This window comes from Bos javanicus, chromosome 2, assembly GCF_032452875.1.
Source record: "Bos javanicus breed banteng chromosome 2, ARS-OSU_banteng_1.0, whole genome shotgun sequence".
NCBI lineage: Eukaryota > Metazoa > Chordata > Mammalia > Artiodactyla > Bovidae > Bos > Bos javanicus.
In genome coordinates this window covers 104,137,407-104,154,356 of record NC_083869.1, presented here as the reverse complement: position 1 = coordinate 104,154,356, position 16,950 = coordinate 104,137,407, and the positions used below count along the sequence as shown (strand labels likewise).

The following is a 16,950-nucleotide window of genomic DNA, read 5'->3' as shown; positions in this document are numbered from 1 at the left end:
CTCCCATCCCCTCTCTGTCCCAGTTTTCATGAGCCGGCCGTGGTTGGCTCTCCCAAGCCTGACCCAGACCTCATCACTCAAGTGCTGGAGTCCGTCCCTAGCTGGGAGAGTTGCTGTGCTGAACACCAGTTTGGAGACCCAAACTTTGCTTCCTGTTGCAACATCTCCTTAGTGCCAACTTCTGAATATTTCATGTTGGTTTAAGCCTTAACATTACCTTCAGCCCAGTTGTCGGTTACTCTTATCCTTCCTTCCCAGATGCTGTCTGCTTATCAGGCGCCCACTGTCTGTCCTCCTTTGCCATTCCCTCCCATCACACCTGCAGATGTGCTGGCCACCCTGTGGCTGTGGGGCACTGTAGCTCTGCCTCAGACGAGGGCATCACTCACCGTGCAGGTGAAAAGCCAGAGAGCTTTTACCCTCTCCTGCTCCTGGATTATGTGGGTAATACCTATCCTGTCTCACCTGAGTTGCTTCAGTTCCATCTTAATGAATCCCACAGGTCCACTCTTCACCCCTCTGAAGCATTCTCCACACTGTAGCCAGAAAGATCTTTTTTTTTTTTTTTTAATTGTGGTAAAAGTCACATAATATAAAGCATACTATGTTAACCATGGTCTTCCCTGATAGCTCAGTTAAAGAATCTGCCTGCAATGCATGAGACCTCGGTTCGATTCCTGGGTCAGAAAGATCTGCTGGAGAAGGGATAGGCTACCCACTCCAGTATTCTTGGGCTTCCCTTGTGGCTCAGCTGGTAAAGAATCTGCCTGCAATGCGGGAGACCTGGGTTTGATCCCTGGGTTGGAAAGATCCCCTGGAGAAGAGACAGGCTACCCACTCCAGTATTCTTGCCTGGAGAATTCCATGGGCTGTACAGTCCATGGGGTTGCAATGAGTTGGACACGACCAAACGACTTTCACTCTCATGTTAAAGTGAAGTTGCTCAGTCGTGTCCAACTCTTTGTGACCCCATGGACTGTAGCCTATCAGGCTCCTCTGTCCATGGGATTTTCCAGGCAAGAGTGCTGGAGTGGATTGCCATTTCCTTCTTCACGGGATCTTCCCGACCCAGGAATCGAACCTGGGTCTCCCACATTGCAGGCAGACGCTTTACCATCTGAGCCACCAGGGAAGCCGTGTTAACTATATCTAACTGTACAGTTCAGTGGCTCTAAGCACATTTACATTGTTGTACAACTCTCACCATCATCCACCTCTCGGATTTTTCACCTTCCTAAACTGAAACTCTATCCCTATTAAACACTAAGACTCCCTTCCTGCTCCCCACCTCCTCCCACTTCTGGCCCTTCTCATCTACCAATGACTTTCTTTTATTAAAAAAAAAAATTATTATTTGGCTGGGCTGGGTCTAAGTTGCAGCATCTGAGATCTAGTTCCCTGACCAGGGATAGAACCTGAATCCCCTGAATTGAGAGTTGGGATTCTTAGCCAGTGGACCACCAGGAAAGTCCCCAGTGTACTTTCTGACTCGATGAACTTGAGTATTCTTTGTTGTTGTCATTGTTCAGTCGCTGAGTTGTGTCCGACTGTTTTCAACCCCGTCGACTGCAGCATGCCAGGCTTCTCTGACCTCCACTGTCTCCCAGAGTTTGCTCAAATTCATGTCCTTTGAGTTGGTGATGCTATCTAACCATCTCATCGTCTGCCACCTCCTTTTCCTTTTGCCTTTAGTCTTTCCCAGCATCAGGGTCTTTTCCAATGAGTCAGCTCTCCACATAAGGTGGTTAAAGTACTGGAGCTTTAGCTTCAGCATCAGTCCTTCCAGTGAATATTCAGGATTGGTTTCCTTTAGGATTGACTGGTTTGATCTCCTTGCAGTCCAAGGGACTCTGAAGAGTCTTTTCCAACACCACAGTTCAAAAGCATCAATTCTTTGGTGCTCAGCTCTTTTTATGGTCCAGCTCTCACATCCGTACATGACTACTGGAAAGACCATAGCTTTAACTATACTGACCTTTGTTGGCAAAGTAATATCTCTGCTTTTTAATATATTGTCTAGGTTTGTCATAGCTTTTCTTCCAAGGAGCAAGTGTCTTTTAATTTCATGGCTGCAGTTACCGTCCTCAGTGATGGAGCCCAAGAAAAGAAAATCTGTCACTGTTTCCACTTTTTCCCCTGTATTTGCCATGGAGTGATGGGATCAGATGCCATGTTCTTAGTTTTTTGGTGTGTAAGTTAGAAAAATCTTTAAAGGTGTAATGTTGTTCATGTCACATTGCAGTCCTGCTTTAAAGCCCTTCTGCATCTTACCTAGCTCCTAGGAATAAAGACCACATTTCTAAAGAATGTTAGAAAACACAGCCTACAGAGCCAAGAGTATCTGGCCCCAGCTGTCTCCTCAGCTTCTCTTTCACTCACGAGCCAACAGCCCCCTTCTTTTACTACCTTGGCCCTGCTTAAGTCTACCCCAGGGCCTTTGAACATGCCATTTCCTTTGTTTGGAACTCTGTTTCTTGTCTTTCAGCTTAAAACCCATTTAAATCCCTTTTTCACAACGCCTACCTAATGCCTACCCCCACTGCCTCTAACAGCTCCCTGAATTCCCCCTTTATAGCAGTTACCACTGTTTTTAATTATACTGTCATGTGATCATTCATTACTCTCTGTCCCTCCCTAGACTCCAAGGTCCAAGGATAGGGACCACGTCTGTGTTGTTCACAATTTTATAAGCCCTGTGAGTAACGTGGAGTCAGGGACTTGTACATATTATTAGCATCAGATTAAGGGGATGACCCCAGCATGACCTGACCTGACCAGTCCCACAGAAGTTAACCAGGTCTTTGTACAAGCATGTCCTAGGTATGACACTCTGCCACTCAGCTCCTCGTAAACATAGATACGGCCTCATCAAGGGTAAATCATGACCCAGGTGTCAGCATGTGGCTCCTAAAATCCTTACTCAACATCCAGTACTGCTTATTGAAAGTATTCAGATGTGCATGTTTATTCCTTAATTTTCTTGTTGTAAGGAATTTGATAGATAATATTAATACATACCATTGTACTTTGAATTCACTCTTATTTCCTTGAATTCAGAACCAGTAAAAATTTCATCTCTTTGTATGAATTGTTTGCTCCTTTTAATCACATGAGAATTGTATTCCTCATTGGAATTCCTTTTTTTTTTTGTCTTATCTGCCAGGGTATTCATGATAAATTTCATGTTTAACATGGTAAAATTACCTCTGCCAGGTATCCTATTTTAGTTGTCCTCTGTTGTTTTAAAAGTGACTTTTAATTGTTCTGTTGTGTTATGCTTCATTATTAAAATCAGTGCAGATTCTTTTGCTTGGAATATATGTTTATATGTTGTGTGTGCATGCTAACTTGCTTTAGTCGTGTCTGACTCTTTGCGACCCTGTGGACTGCAGCCCACCAGGCTCCTCTGTCCATGGGATTTTCCAGGCAAGAATACTGGAGTGGGTTGCCGTGCCCTCCTCCAGGGGATCTTCCTGATCCAGGGATCAAACCCCTATCTCTTAGCCTCCTGCATTGGCTGGCAAGTTCTTTATCATTAGCGCCATTGTGCTCTAGAGCCTGTGCTCCACAGCAGGTGAACCCTGCCACCACAACTATTACATGTTACTGAGAGAGTTCAGTTCAGTTCAGTTCAGTCACTCAGTCGTGTCCGACTCTTTGCCATCCCATGGACTGCAGCACACCAGGCTTCCCTGTCCATCACCAACTCCCGGAGCTTGCTCAGACTCATGTCCATTGAGTCGGTGATGCCATCCAACCACCTCATCCTCTCTCGTCCCTTTCTCCTCCAGCCTTCAATTTTTCCCAGCATCAGGGTCCTTTCCAATGAGTCAGTTCTCCACATCAGGCAGCCAAAGTATTGGAGCTTCAGCTTCAGCATCAGTCCTTCCATTGAATATTCAGGACTGATTTCCTTTAGGATTGACTGGTTTGAAAGTTCAAGGGACTCTCAAGAGTCTTCTCCAACACCACAGTTCAAAAGCATCAATTCTTCAGCGTTCAGCTTTCTTAATGGTCCAACTCTCACATCCATACATGACTACTGGAAAAACCATAGCTTTGATTAGACAGACCTTTGTTGGCAAAGTAGTGTCTCTGCTTTTTAATATGCTGTCTAGGTTGGTTATAGCTTTTCTTCCAAGGAGCAAGCATTAAGGAGAGTTAACAGGCAGGTTGATAAGAAGTCCAAGCCTAAGGCCCCTTTAAGGACGAGATAAACGTTTTTTCTTTTTCACGTTCTTTTGCCTTAGACAAGTAGGCCTCATAGGCAGCAGTATCTCTTGTTCAAGGACCTGCCTTTTTTTGAGCTTTGGATGTATGTTATGGGAGAAAATCTGGGTAAAAACTTTCACAGCCTTGAGCTCTGAGTTAACCTGTTTCTTCTGGCTAATCTCATGCTGATGTCATCCTAGGACGTATGTTATGGGAAACAGTCTGGACAAAATTCTCACAGCCTTGAGGTATTTTTTTTCTGTTCTCAGCAGCTGGCAGAAAAGTATATAATGCCCTGTTAAACTAGTGAGGTGGGTACTCTTTCTACCCACTTCTGATGTCTATGTCAGAAGCTTTCTTTGTCCTGTCACTTTAAATAAAATTGTGCATACAAAGCTCTGAGTGACTGAGACCTGTCTTTGGTCCCAGGGTTAAATCTTCTCCTTTGGAGACCACGAATCCAGTGGCACTGTTCACCGTAAACTATCATTACATTATGTAATACGTAATGTATTTTAATTTATGTGTTACTTACATGTGGCGTATATATATATTTAGTTGATTATTTTGGGTCTTTGTTGCTGCACAGCTTTTCTCTAGTTGTGGAAGTCAGGGGCTGCTCTCCAGTTGCGGTGTGCGGCTCCTCTTGTTGCAGAGCATAGGCTCCATAGTTGTGGCTCTTGGGCTTAGTTGCTTTGTGACATGTGTATCCTCCCAGACCAGAGATTGAACTCATGTCTCCTGCATTGACAGGTAGATTCTTTACCACTGAGCCACCAGGGAAGCCTGATGTATGTATTACATGTAATATGTATTACAAAGCCCTTATTCCCCCTTTTCTTATCCCGTAGTGGTAGCAATCCATATTCTTCGTTTGGAGCCACGCTGGCCAGGGATGATGAAAAGAATTTGTGGAGCATGCCTCACGACGTGTCCCACACAGAGGCAGACGACGACAGGATCCTGTACAACCTGATTGTCGTTCGTAATCAGCAGGCCAAAGATTCAGAGGTAAGCAGCTTTTGAGATCTTGCTATGTGCAGATGGTAATGCACAGCAAAAGAGAGCAATGATAGAGAAGAACAGCTTGAAGTAGAGAAAAGAATGAAGCGTGATATGTGTGAAACGAAGGGCAGGTCTTTTAGCAGCATCTAGTCACGAATTATAGCTGGTCTTGGTATACCTGCTTAATACACAGATAAGACTAATTTCTAATTGTTGCTTTAATGATATAAATTACAACTGTATAGAAAAAGCAAGGCAGTGCTGTTCAGATCATGAAGATACTTTATGGTCTTAAATAGCTTAACCAGTCCATGTCTAATCTTTCCAGTTGTTTGGCCAGCCGCAGTTCAACATTCAAACTGAAGGTTGGAGGGTACTTTGCATTATCCCCAGTTTTGAATTAATGGAGCCTGAATTTTTTTTTTTTTCTGTTTTATCTTCTTGAATTGTGCTTATTGATCAAATAGTGTATCTGGCGTATTTGAGATGATTTGTGTAATAAGGCTTGAAATCACTCTTAATGGACTTTTAATCAAAGTTATTGATACAGGAACACTAGACTATTGAAAAGGAGATGACTTCATAAATTAAGAGAAAACAGCAAAAGGGATCATATTTTATTTTCTCTTTTTTTTCCAAAAGTAGTATTATATACTATAACAATACAGTATAATGTTATAGGTGTTTTTTTTCATATAATACAGCCTGAGTTTTCTAACCTCTGTGTTCAACTGTTAGTTCTGAGTAGATACCTATATTAGATATGACTTTGTGTGTTCCTTTGTATTTTATAGTAATTGAGAAGAATAGGGAGATTTAAAATGTCAGGCTTTTGTTTTGAAGTAAAGTACCAGAGTGTGTGTGTATGGGGCAGTTATGGCAAGGGAGGTCTGTTTCTTATGTAGGTTTCTTTATATTTTTGATTATTGTCTTTTCTCCAAAACATGCTGTAGCAGGATATAACTTTTTTTTTTTTTTTTTGGCCACATGGCTTGTAGGATCTCAGCTCCCCAGCCCAGAGATCAGTCTCCTACCCCCTGCAGTGGAAGTGAGGAGTTGTAACCACTGGACTGCCAGGGAAGTCCCAGTAACTTTTAGAAGAGCCGCGTGTCCCAGTCCTTTTATTCTGGTGTGACCTGGAGTACCTTACGGGGATGGAGGTAGACATAGAAGTGAGGAATCACAATTGCCTCTGGTTCTTAAGACCTTGGGGAAGGGTAGCTGGAGAGTCCCCCAGTGGCTTTGATGAGCATCCTTTATTGGCTGTGGGGTCTTGCTGAGGACCACTTCTACAAAATATTGGTCACAGGGCTTAAGTCAAAGACTAGGGGAAGGAAATGGCAACCCACTCTGGTATTCTTGCCTGGAAAATCCCATAGACAGAGGAACTGGCGGGCTACAGACCATGGAGTCACAAAAGAGTCGGACATGTCTTAGCAACTAAACCACCACCACCAGCATCCTACTAGTGGCCGTGCACCTGCTACCCCGGCTTCCCTTATCCCCGCTGCAATCCCCTCCTCCACTGGTAACGTTCGAAAGACATCGTACAGGCTGCTTAGGCCAGGAACAGCCATCCTGGCTGCCCCTCCTGAGCATATGGACGGGAATGCATGCATGACCTAGTTTTTCCTTTAATGGGAAGAGATAGTCCTTACCCTACTGTATTGGGCTGACCAGCTAGGGTTTCTGCTGGTGAGAATGGAACCAGTTCTTTTTTCCCTTTTCTTTCCACACTCTTCAAAGCTGTAATAGGGAAATGAAACATATAGTACTCCTCTCTCTCTCCCCCACAGGGTCTCATGCCAACTAGGAGAGGGGCTTGAAGGGTGTTTGCACTGGGCCTGGCAGCTCTCAGAGGAGCTCCAGCTTCTCTGCCCTGTTTACCTTTGCTATTGAATCAGTGCAGGAAGCAATGTGAGCTGCAAATCGCTCTGAAGAAGCACAGCTTCCAAAGAGGCCATTGTGTCGTTCTATGCTGCTCTTGGGCCTGTGTGAAGGGCCTTCCAGAAGGCTTGCCTAAGAAGTAAAGTCAAGTTTAACTCTAGAGAAAGAAACCCTGCAACCAGGACAGGCCATCAGGTCAACAACATGAAGATGTGATGATGATGATGAAATGGTGTGAAATGTCTATTCATAGTGCTTCCTTCTTTTTAGGTGTAAAATATGTATACAAATATATTCCCTGGTGGCTCAGATGGTAAAGAGTCTGCCGGGAGTGCAGGAGACATGGGTTCAATCCCTTCATCAGGAAAATCCCCTGGAGAAGGGAATGGCTATACACTCCAGTATTCTTGCCTGGAGAATTCCATGGACAGAGGAACCTGGCAGGCTATAGCTCATGGGATTACAAAGAATCAAACATGACTGAAGTGACTAACACGTTATATCTATGTGTATACATAAATATATACACATATATACACATAAAGTGAAAGTCGCTCAGTCGTGGCCGACTCTTTGTGACCCCATGGACTATAGAGTCCATGGAATTCTCCAAGCCAGAATACTGGAGTGGGTAGCCTTTCCCTTCTCCAGGGGATCTTCCCAATCCAGGGATCAAACCCAGGTCTCCTGCATTGCAGGTGGATTCTTTATCAGCTGAGTCACCAGGGAAGCCCTACACATATAAAGGTGTTTATAAAGTATGTATTTTAAGGTATATGGGCTTCCCTGGTGGCTCAGTGGTAAAGAATCTGCCTGCAATGCAGGAGACCTGGGTTCGATCCCTGGGTCGGGAAGATCCCTGGGAGGAGGGCATGGCAACCCACTCTAGTACTGTCATTTAGAGAATCCCATGGACAGAGGAGCCTGGAAGGCTGCAGTCCATAGGGTCGCATGGAGTCGGACACAACTGAAGTGACTAAGCGGCAGCAGCATCTGTACATACATACATAATATATGAAAAAGAAAGTGGAAGTGGTAGTTGTCCTGTCGTGTCCAACTCTTTGCGACCCGTGGACTGTAGCCCGCCAGGTTCTTCTGTCCATGAAATTCTCCAGGCAAGAATATATATACACGTGGTTAAAAAAGTTTATTTTCTACCAAAAGTATGATATGCATATAAAAGGATTGTTGTTCAGTTGCTAAGTCGTGTCTGACTCTTTGCAACCCTGTGAACTGCAGCACGCCAGGCTTTCCTGTCCTTCACTATCTCCCTGAATTTGCTCAAACTCACGTCCACTGAGTCAGTGATGCCATCCAACCATCTCATCCTCTGTTGCCCCCTTCTCTTCTTACCCTCAATCTTTCCCAGCATCATTCTCCACACAGATTGGATCATATATTACATATCATTCTGTACTTTGTTTTTTTTTCCATTTAATAATATATTTTGGACATATTTCCATTTCATCATGTGTAGATTTCCCTTATTGTTTTAAGGGGCTCTCTGTTCTCTTGCATTGATTTCCCATCATTTATTCAGACAGTCCCTGTTGTTGTTTAGGTTGATTCAGGTTTTTTGTTGTTAGGAACAGAAGCAATGCCTCAGTGGGTATCCATATATACTTGTATGATCTTTAGTTGCTTTTTCAGGTATAGAATTACTGGATCAGAGAGTACACGTGTATTTAAATTGTAGGAATTGTCTTAGTGCTTCCTTTGTGGAAGAACCTAGGAAAAACACTTTAGGGTGCAGAACTGACTAGCACTGGAAATTCACACAGTGTTTAAGAGGAGCAGCTGCTGATCTCTAGATAGCTGTTTGCCTTGCTGAGACTGTGGATCTGGAAGTGCCAGAACTCTGGATTTTTAAGAGAAACTAAAACCCTAAATTTACATATAAAATGTACAGATTATTAAATGATAGCTCAGATTAAACATGTGTCAGCTAAACAAAATATGTTTATGGGCTATATACTTAATGTTTACGATACAGACTGCTGCTGCCGAGTCGCTTCAGTCATATGACTCTGTGCAACCCCATAGACGGCCCACCAGGCTCCTCTATCCCTGGGATTGTCCAGGCAAGAACACTGGATTGGGTTGCCATTTCCTTCTCCAATGCATGCATGCATGCATGCTAAGTCGCTTCAGTCGTGTCCGACTCTGTGTGACCCCATGGACAGCAGCCCACCAGGCTCCTCTGTCCACGGGATTCTCCAGACAAGAATATAGACTACTACTATTCAATATCATTGTTACTTTGTTCAATAGGATTGAAAAATGAACTAACTGTGAATTTAGAAGGCAGAAGTAGAAAGCTGGTGGTAGGTGTACCTGTTGCTTATTTTCTTTTTCATGCAGGATATAATTGGCACAAATTTTAATAAAATAGAGCATTTTAGTTTTTTGAGAGAAAAACAAATTCCACCTACTAAGGAATAAGGAACCCTAGACATTTTTGCATGAGGACGATTTAGAAACTCAAGCAAGGCATTAAGGAAAATTGAACATTATGTTTTTCCTTGAGCAGCAATAGCGTGAAAAACCTAGGAACGTCTGTACTTGGAATTCTCTGAAAATTGAAGAGTAATTTCAAAACAGTGTATGTATCACCGACATTCCCTTACTGAATCTGGAGCTGGTGGGAGAAGGTCTTATGAGTATAGTTAAGGCTAAATTTGCAGTGTTGTCCCAAAGTGGAAAAAAAATCAGAGAAGATGATATATAGGAGGGCAAATAATGAAACATGGCCTGAATTTAAAGTTACTTGCAGTGTCAGAAAATAAAATAGTAACATTAGTTAATTCTAACACAATCCACTTTCATTTACGCAAACCTTCAAAAGCTTGAATACAGCAGAAGAACTGACACATTTATAGACTGCCAAGTAGTGGAAAAATTTTGCTCTTGTCTTTAATTTTGGAAAATATTTTATGCTTAACTAAGAAACAATAGGGACTTCCCTGGCGGTCCAGTGTGCTTTGAATGGAAGGGGCATGTGTTCAATCCCTGGTTGGGGAACTAACTAACACCCCACATTCCAAACCACCAAAAAATTTTTTTAAATAGTAAACAACCACAAAATCATGTCAATAAATCATTGTCCTTATGTTCATTCTCATTAACCTAGCTGTATACTCTGTATTCTAGGGGGCCTAATAATGGTTAATGAAATATCATTGCACCTTATTTATTTGTTTTCTATAAATAATTCTAATCATACTGACCCACCCTGCCCTCTAAGATAATAATGAAAACCGTGCCAAGCACTGTTGAGCTGCTTGACATACATTAAGTCCTCTACACAACAGCTGTGAGGTGGATGCCATTGTTACTTCTTTTTGAATCACCTTGTTCAAGGCCACACCGTTGAAATGTGGAGCCAGGATCTGAATCTGGACTTTGTGAATCTAGAGATGCAAAATGTAATGAGCACCATGATTGAAGTTGTAAGAGAGGACTAGATATTGTCTGTGATTCCAGGAAGATTTCAGAATGCGCGGGCGGAATCTATCCAGAGTCTATTTCTGTGACTTTTTGAAACCAGTGATGTGAAAAGTAGTCTCACATCAGTGGGATGAGAACTGTGTGTGGTTTGGGGATTGTGACCGAAGTTCATAAAGTGGTCCCTGTCTAAATCCACCTTTCCCACATTATGGATCTACACGCTGGTTAAGACTGGTTAAGTACAGCTGGTTAAGACTCCAACCAAGTGTTTCGGTTTTATTAGTTCCAAGATTCTTCATCTTGTTTAGTGTTCTCTTGTTATTTGGTGCCTCTTTCGATGGTTCAGTAATAGATCTTTTAGGAGTCTGTGCATGGCTTTAAGATTTTTACTCTGTTCAAAAATACTTACATTTTTTATTAAGAATGTGAGTGCTGAAAATCAAACCGTTGTCATAAACAACGATTAAGGACTATTTTGGTTCAAAATAGGTAATGTTTATTTGGCACAATCGGTGATAGAAGTGCTAGGCTTGTTTTTAAATCTATCAAATAATTACGCACTCGGAAACACACCTCGTTCTGATGATGAGCTTCTATCACTGAGTGAAGTAGTGTTTATGCGCTGTCAGGAGCCATGTGAACACCAGATGCTATGTGGCTCAAGGAATCCCGTGAAAACTTGAAAATCTCCCTCTGCTGAGCCCCAGAGAATGGGCTGTATGTTACTGTTTTTCAGAACTTTACAGGCAAAAACATAAAATGTTCCTGTTTACAATTTGTTTGTTCTTCCTGTGTGTCAGGACTCCCTGCTGGCAGAGTGTTGCCAGGCATTGTAAACAGTTCCTATAAAATGTTTAAAAGAGCGACAGATGTTCCCAGGGGTTTGTGTGCAACGTCTGGATTATACGCTCAGCCTGTCATATCCCTGGTACTGAAAGAAAGGACAAAAGAGAGTTAAGTGGAATATCTGGTCAGAGGATGTGAGGAGGTGGAGAGAGGGTTGAGTTGATTGGGTACCAGCCACATCACTTGGAAGCGCTTGGAGCGGGGATGTTCTGGTTGGGCTCTGCATGACTCCCTCCAAGTCTTCACGTGCTGGGTGGGGCTTGCTCTGGTCGGGCCCTCTGACTTCTCTGCACGTGGGTGAACACTGGCTACAGTTGGCGATAGGACTGTAAGTTTTAAGTCAAGCAGTCAAGGAGCAAAATAACAGTGGAAAATGGAAGCGATTCTCTAGATGATTCTGGGCTTCTCAAACGGCCTCTTTGTTTAGGATGCAGATGATCCAGATGGTTTAATGTAACCATTCTTTTTTTTTTTTTAACTTTTTATTTTGTATTAGGGTACAGCCGATTAATGAACAATGCTGGTAGTTTCAGGTGAACACTGAAGGGACTCAGCCACACATATGCATATCCATTCTCCCCCAAACGCCCCTCCCATCCAGGCATGCAAGCATTCTTTATTTGACTTTGCTAGTGACTGTTTGGGTTAGAGGGGGAGAGAATAAAAACACTCATTAGGATCTGAGAATCAAGCCATCTTACCCTCTGTGTTCTAGGTAATAATATTTATGGGGGTTCATGCTGGGTGCTGAGCAGAAGCGCCCTTCTTAATGTGTGTGCTCCAGACAAAAACTCAAGCCTCACAGTAACCCTATGAAGAAGGGGTTTTGACACATAAGATCAGAGACTTTGACCATCTGTCCAAGGCATTGAGAGTGGGACAATTGGGATGGTAGTTCAGTCTGTGTGTATGACCTGGAAATCTCTATGAACAGAAACACTTGCTGCCATCTCTCTCTTGAGCTTAGAAAGAGCTTCAGTGGAATGTTTTTGGTCAAACACAAAGTGAATGGGTGTTAATCAAATGGGTGTTGAAGTGAAGGGAAGTGAAGTCGCTCAGTTGTGTCCGACTCTTTGCGACCCCATGGACTGTAGCCTACCAGGCTCCTCCGTCCATGGGATTTTCCAGGCAAGAGTACTGGAGTGGGCTGCCATTTCCTTCTCCAGGGCATCTTCCCAACCCAGGGATCAAACCCAGGTCTCCTGCATTGCAGACAGATGCTTTACCATCTGAGCCAGTAGGGAAGCCAAATGGGTGTTGACTTCCTGCCAAAGTAGCTGCCCTGGGCTGTGTATTTGTCAGCTGTTTTTCACCCTGCACCAGCTGAATCACAGAGTGGATGATGTTGGTATTTGTTTAGTATCAGCCTCTCTGGTGGCTCAGGCAGTAAACAATTTGCCTGTGGTGTATCAGACCTGGGTTTGATCCCTAGGTCAGGAAGATCTCCTGGAGAAGGGAATGGCAACCCACTCCAGTATTCTTGCCTGGAGAATCCCATGGACAGAGGAGCCTCGTGGACTACAGTCTGTGGGGTCACAAAGAGTTGGCCACGACTGAGAGACTAACAAAACAGCAAACCTCTGTTGTGCAGTGCACGCAGCAGCCTCCAGGTGCTGCCGCCTGGGAACTTTTAACACCTCGGGCACCATTCTGGGTACAAAAGATCTGTTGGGCTCCACCAAAGACATTGTCTGTCTGTCTGTAATGTTCTTTTCTATTCTTTGCCCACCCCTGACTTAAAAAATCTAAGCATTTTGGATATTAGCATTAAGGTCTTACGTGTTTCTTAGCAAGTAGGTAGCACATCAAAACTCTATGTAAGCCAACAAAGGTGAGACAGAAAATTAAGCAGGCAAAGGGAAAATCATTAGATATTCAGTAGGATGTGAGGTGGTGAAAAGCATGCGTTTTGGAATTAGACAGTTGGGGATGAGAGGCATACCTCTGCCATGTCCTGAGATGACACTGAATAGTCAGTTATTTGACCTCAGGGAGTTCTTACTGTTTATTGTCCAATTTGGGACACGATCGCAAGGTCTTAAACTAAGAGGACAGGGGGAGGATTTCTCTGGTGGTCCAGTGGTTAAGACTCTGCTTCCAGTGTAGGAACGGAGGGTCGATCCCAGGTCGGGAAACTTAAGATCCAGCATGCTGCATGCTGCATGCTGTGGCCAAAAAATTTTTAAAAAGAAGAAGAAGAAAGAAGTTTCCTAATATTGAATATGTATAGGCATGTGTGCTCAGTCATGTCTGACTCTTTGTGACCCCACAGAATATAGCCCACCAGGCTCCTCAGTTCAGTTCAGTTCAGTCCAGTCGCTCAGTCGTGTCCAACTCTTTGCAACCCCATGAATCGCAGCACGCCAGGCCTCCCTGTCCATTACCAACTCCCGGAGTTCACCCAGACTCACGTCCATCGAGTCAGTGATGCCATCCAGCCATCTCATCCTCTGTCGTCCCCTTCTCCTCTTGCCCCCAATCCCTCCCAGCATCAGAGTCTTTTCCAATGAGTCAACTCTTTGCATGAGGTGGCCAAAGTACTGGAGTTTCAGCTTTAGCATCATTCCTTCCAAAGAAATCCCAGGGCTGATCTCCTTCAGAATGGACTGGTTGGATCTCCTTGCAGTCCAAGGGACTCTCAAGAGTCTTCTCCAACATCACACTTCAAAAGCATCAATTCTTCAGCGCTCAGCCTTCTTCACAGTCCAACTCTCACATCCATACATGACCACTGGAAAAACCATAGCCTTGACTAGACGAACCTTTGTTGGCAAAGTAATGTCTCTGCTTTTGAATATGCTATCTAGGTTGGTCATAACTTTCCTTCCAAGGAGTAAGTGTCTTTTAATTGCATGGCTGCAGTCACCATCTGCAGTGATTTTGGAGCCCCAAAGATAAAGTCTGACACTGTTTCCATGGTTTCCCCATCTGTTTCCCTTGAAGTGATGGGACCGGATGCCATGATCTTCGTTTTCTGAATGTTGAGCTTTAAGCCAGCCTTTTCACTCTCCACTTTCACTTTCATCAAGAGGCTTTTGAGTTCCTCTTCACTTTCTGCCATAAGGGTGGTGTCATCTGCATATCTGAGGTTATTGATAATTTCTCCCGGCAATCTTGATTCCAGCTTGTGTTTCTTCCAGTCCAGCATTTCTCATGATGTACTCTGCATATAAGTTAAATAAACAGGGTGACAATATACAGCCTTGACGTACTCCTTTTCCTATTTGGAACCAGTCTGTTGTTCCATGTGCAGTTCTAACTGTTGCTTCCTGACCTGCATACATATTTCTCAAGAGGCAGGTCAGGTGGTCTGGTATTCCCATTTCTTTCAGAATTTTCCACAGTTTATTGTGATACAATTTTCCAGGCAAGAATACTGAAGTGGGTTGCCATTTCCTACTCCAGGGGATCTTCCCAACCCAGGGATCGAACCCGTGTCTCTTGAGTCTCCTACATTAGCAGGTGGATTCTTTACCACTGAGCCAAGTATGCCAGGCCAAAGATAGAAATTGAAACTGCTCTAGATAAACTGGGATGTATGATCACTTTTTAGAAAAATTGTGGTAAAATATAAATAACATAAAATTTGCCATTTTAACCATATTTAAATGTCAGTTCAGTGGCAACTAAGTACGTTCACATTTTTGGGCAGCCATCATCACCATCCACCCCCAGGACTTTTCATCTTCCCAAAGTAGAACTGTATAACCCTTACACGATAACTCCCTCCTACCCTTTCACAGCCCCTGAAACCCACCTTTTTACTTTCTGTCTCTATGAATGAGACTATACTAGGTACCTCGTATTAAGGGAATCATACAATATTTGTCTTTTGTGACTGGCTGACTTCACTTCGCCTAAGATCCTCAAAGTTCATCCATGTTGTAGCATGTGTTAGAATTTCCTTCCTTTTTAAAACTGAATAACATTCTATTGTGTGTATAGAATACACATGGACTGTAGCCTACCACACCCCTCCATCCATGGGATTTTCCAGGCAAGAGTACTGGAGTGGGTTGCCATTTCCTTCTCCAGAGGATCTTCCTGACCCAGGGATCGAACCCAGGTCTCCTGCATTGTAGGCAGACGCTTTACCATCTGAGCCACCGCGGAAGTCCTATTGTATGTATAAACCACATTTTGTTTATGCATTCTTCTGTCAGCAGGCATTTGGGTTGCTTCCAACTCTTGGCCAATGTGAGTAATGCTGCTATGAATGTGGGTATACAAATATTTGTTTGAGTCCCTGATTTAAATTCTTTTGGGTGCAAACCCAGAAGTGGAGTAATTGGATCATACCATAATTCTGTATTTAATTTTTGAGGAATCACCATACTCTTTCACAGCGTCTGTACCATTTTATTTTCTCAATAGCAAAGCATGAGAGTTCTAATTTATCCACAGCCTCACCAACACTTGTTAGTAAGATCACCTTTCTTAACCTCCACACTGGTCAGTGAAACAGCTGATGACTTCAGATTGATCAGTTTTCACATCCAGATAGAGACAGTTGCAGCTGTGGACCATTCACCACCACTGAATATTAGCATTAGGGTTATAAACCCAGAAGAAACTGATGTCTTAGCAGAGCCTCCTTCTGAGCCACTTGTCCATGGAAGATAAATAGAGGATGAGAAGACTGGGAGAGCTCTTTGTATGTGAATTTAGTTCTGTTTTTTTCGTAAGCATCCACATGCTAACGTGTAATGGCCAGGCCCTCTTTCTATTCCTGTTCCTTAGATTGTCCTTACTGGCCTCCTCTCCTTGGAGCTCCAGAAAGGTAGTAGATAATACACCTTGGGAGTACTGACAGGTCAGTGACAGAGAAGATGGACAATGCCTTGGGGACCTCCAGGAAGATGCAGTGCCTGGAGGAGAAGGGCAGGGAGCTGTCCATCTCTTTCCATTACTAGAACTTCACTGTCGCAGTAACTAGTGGCTGCATTTTTGGGTTTCCTAAGTTACCGTGCTTGTGCTGGTGAATTTCCAGAAGGCAGACCACATGTTTATTGGTGCTCATGTGCAGGATCATTTGATGATAAGAGCTGTATCTCTCCATTAGTTTTTCTACAACTTGCATAAAGCAATTAGGCCTGAGAAGAAACAGAAACCATAAAGCTGCCTCAGTTCGCTTCGGTTCAGTTCAGTCGCTCAGTTGTGTCCAACTCTGTGTGACCGCATGGACCGCAGCACTCCAGGCTTCCCTTTCCATCACCATTTCCCAGAACTTACTCAAACTTATGTTCATCGAGTCAGTGATGCCATCCAACCATCTCATCCTCTGTCGTCCCCTTCTCCTCCCTTCTTCAATCTTTTCCAGCATCAGGGTCTTTTCCAGTGAGTCAGTTCTTCGCATCAGGTGGCCAAAGTATTGATGAGTTTCAGCTTCAGCATCAGTCCTTCCAATGAATATTCAGGACTGATTTCCTTTAGGATTGACTGGTTGGATCTCCTTGCAGTCCAAGGGACTCTCAAGAGTCTTCTCCAACACCACAGTTTAAAAGCATCAGTTCTTTGGCACTCAGCTTTCTTTATGGTCCAACTCTCACATCC

The 16,950-nt window shown here is 43.5% G+C and overlaps 1 protein-coding gene across 1 annotated transcript in view; it reads left to right on the top strand.

Moving 5' to 3' along the window:
- The window catches only part of MREG (melanoregulin), a 69,867-nt gene that overhangs the window by 14,667 nt on the left and 38,250 nt on the right, over positions 1-16,950 (top strand). The window contains exon 2 of the mRNA XM_061384274.1: positions 5,064-5,223. Within this exon, the coding sequence (XP_061240258.1) occupies positions 5,064-5,223 (160 nt within the window). The remainder of the gene's footprint in view (positions 1-5,063; positions 5,224-16,950) is intronic.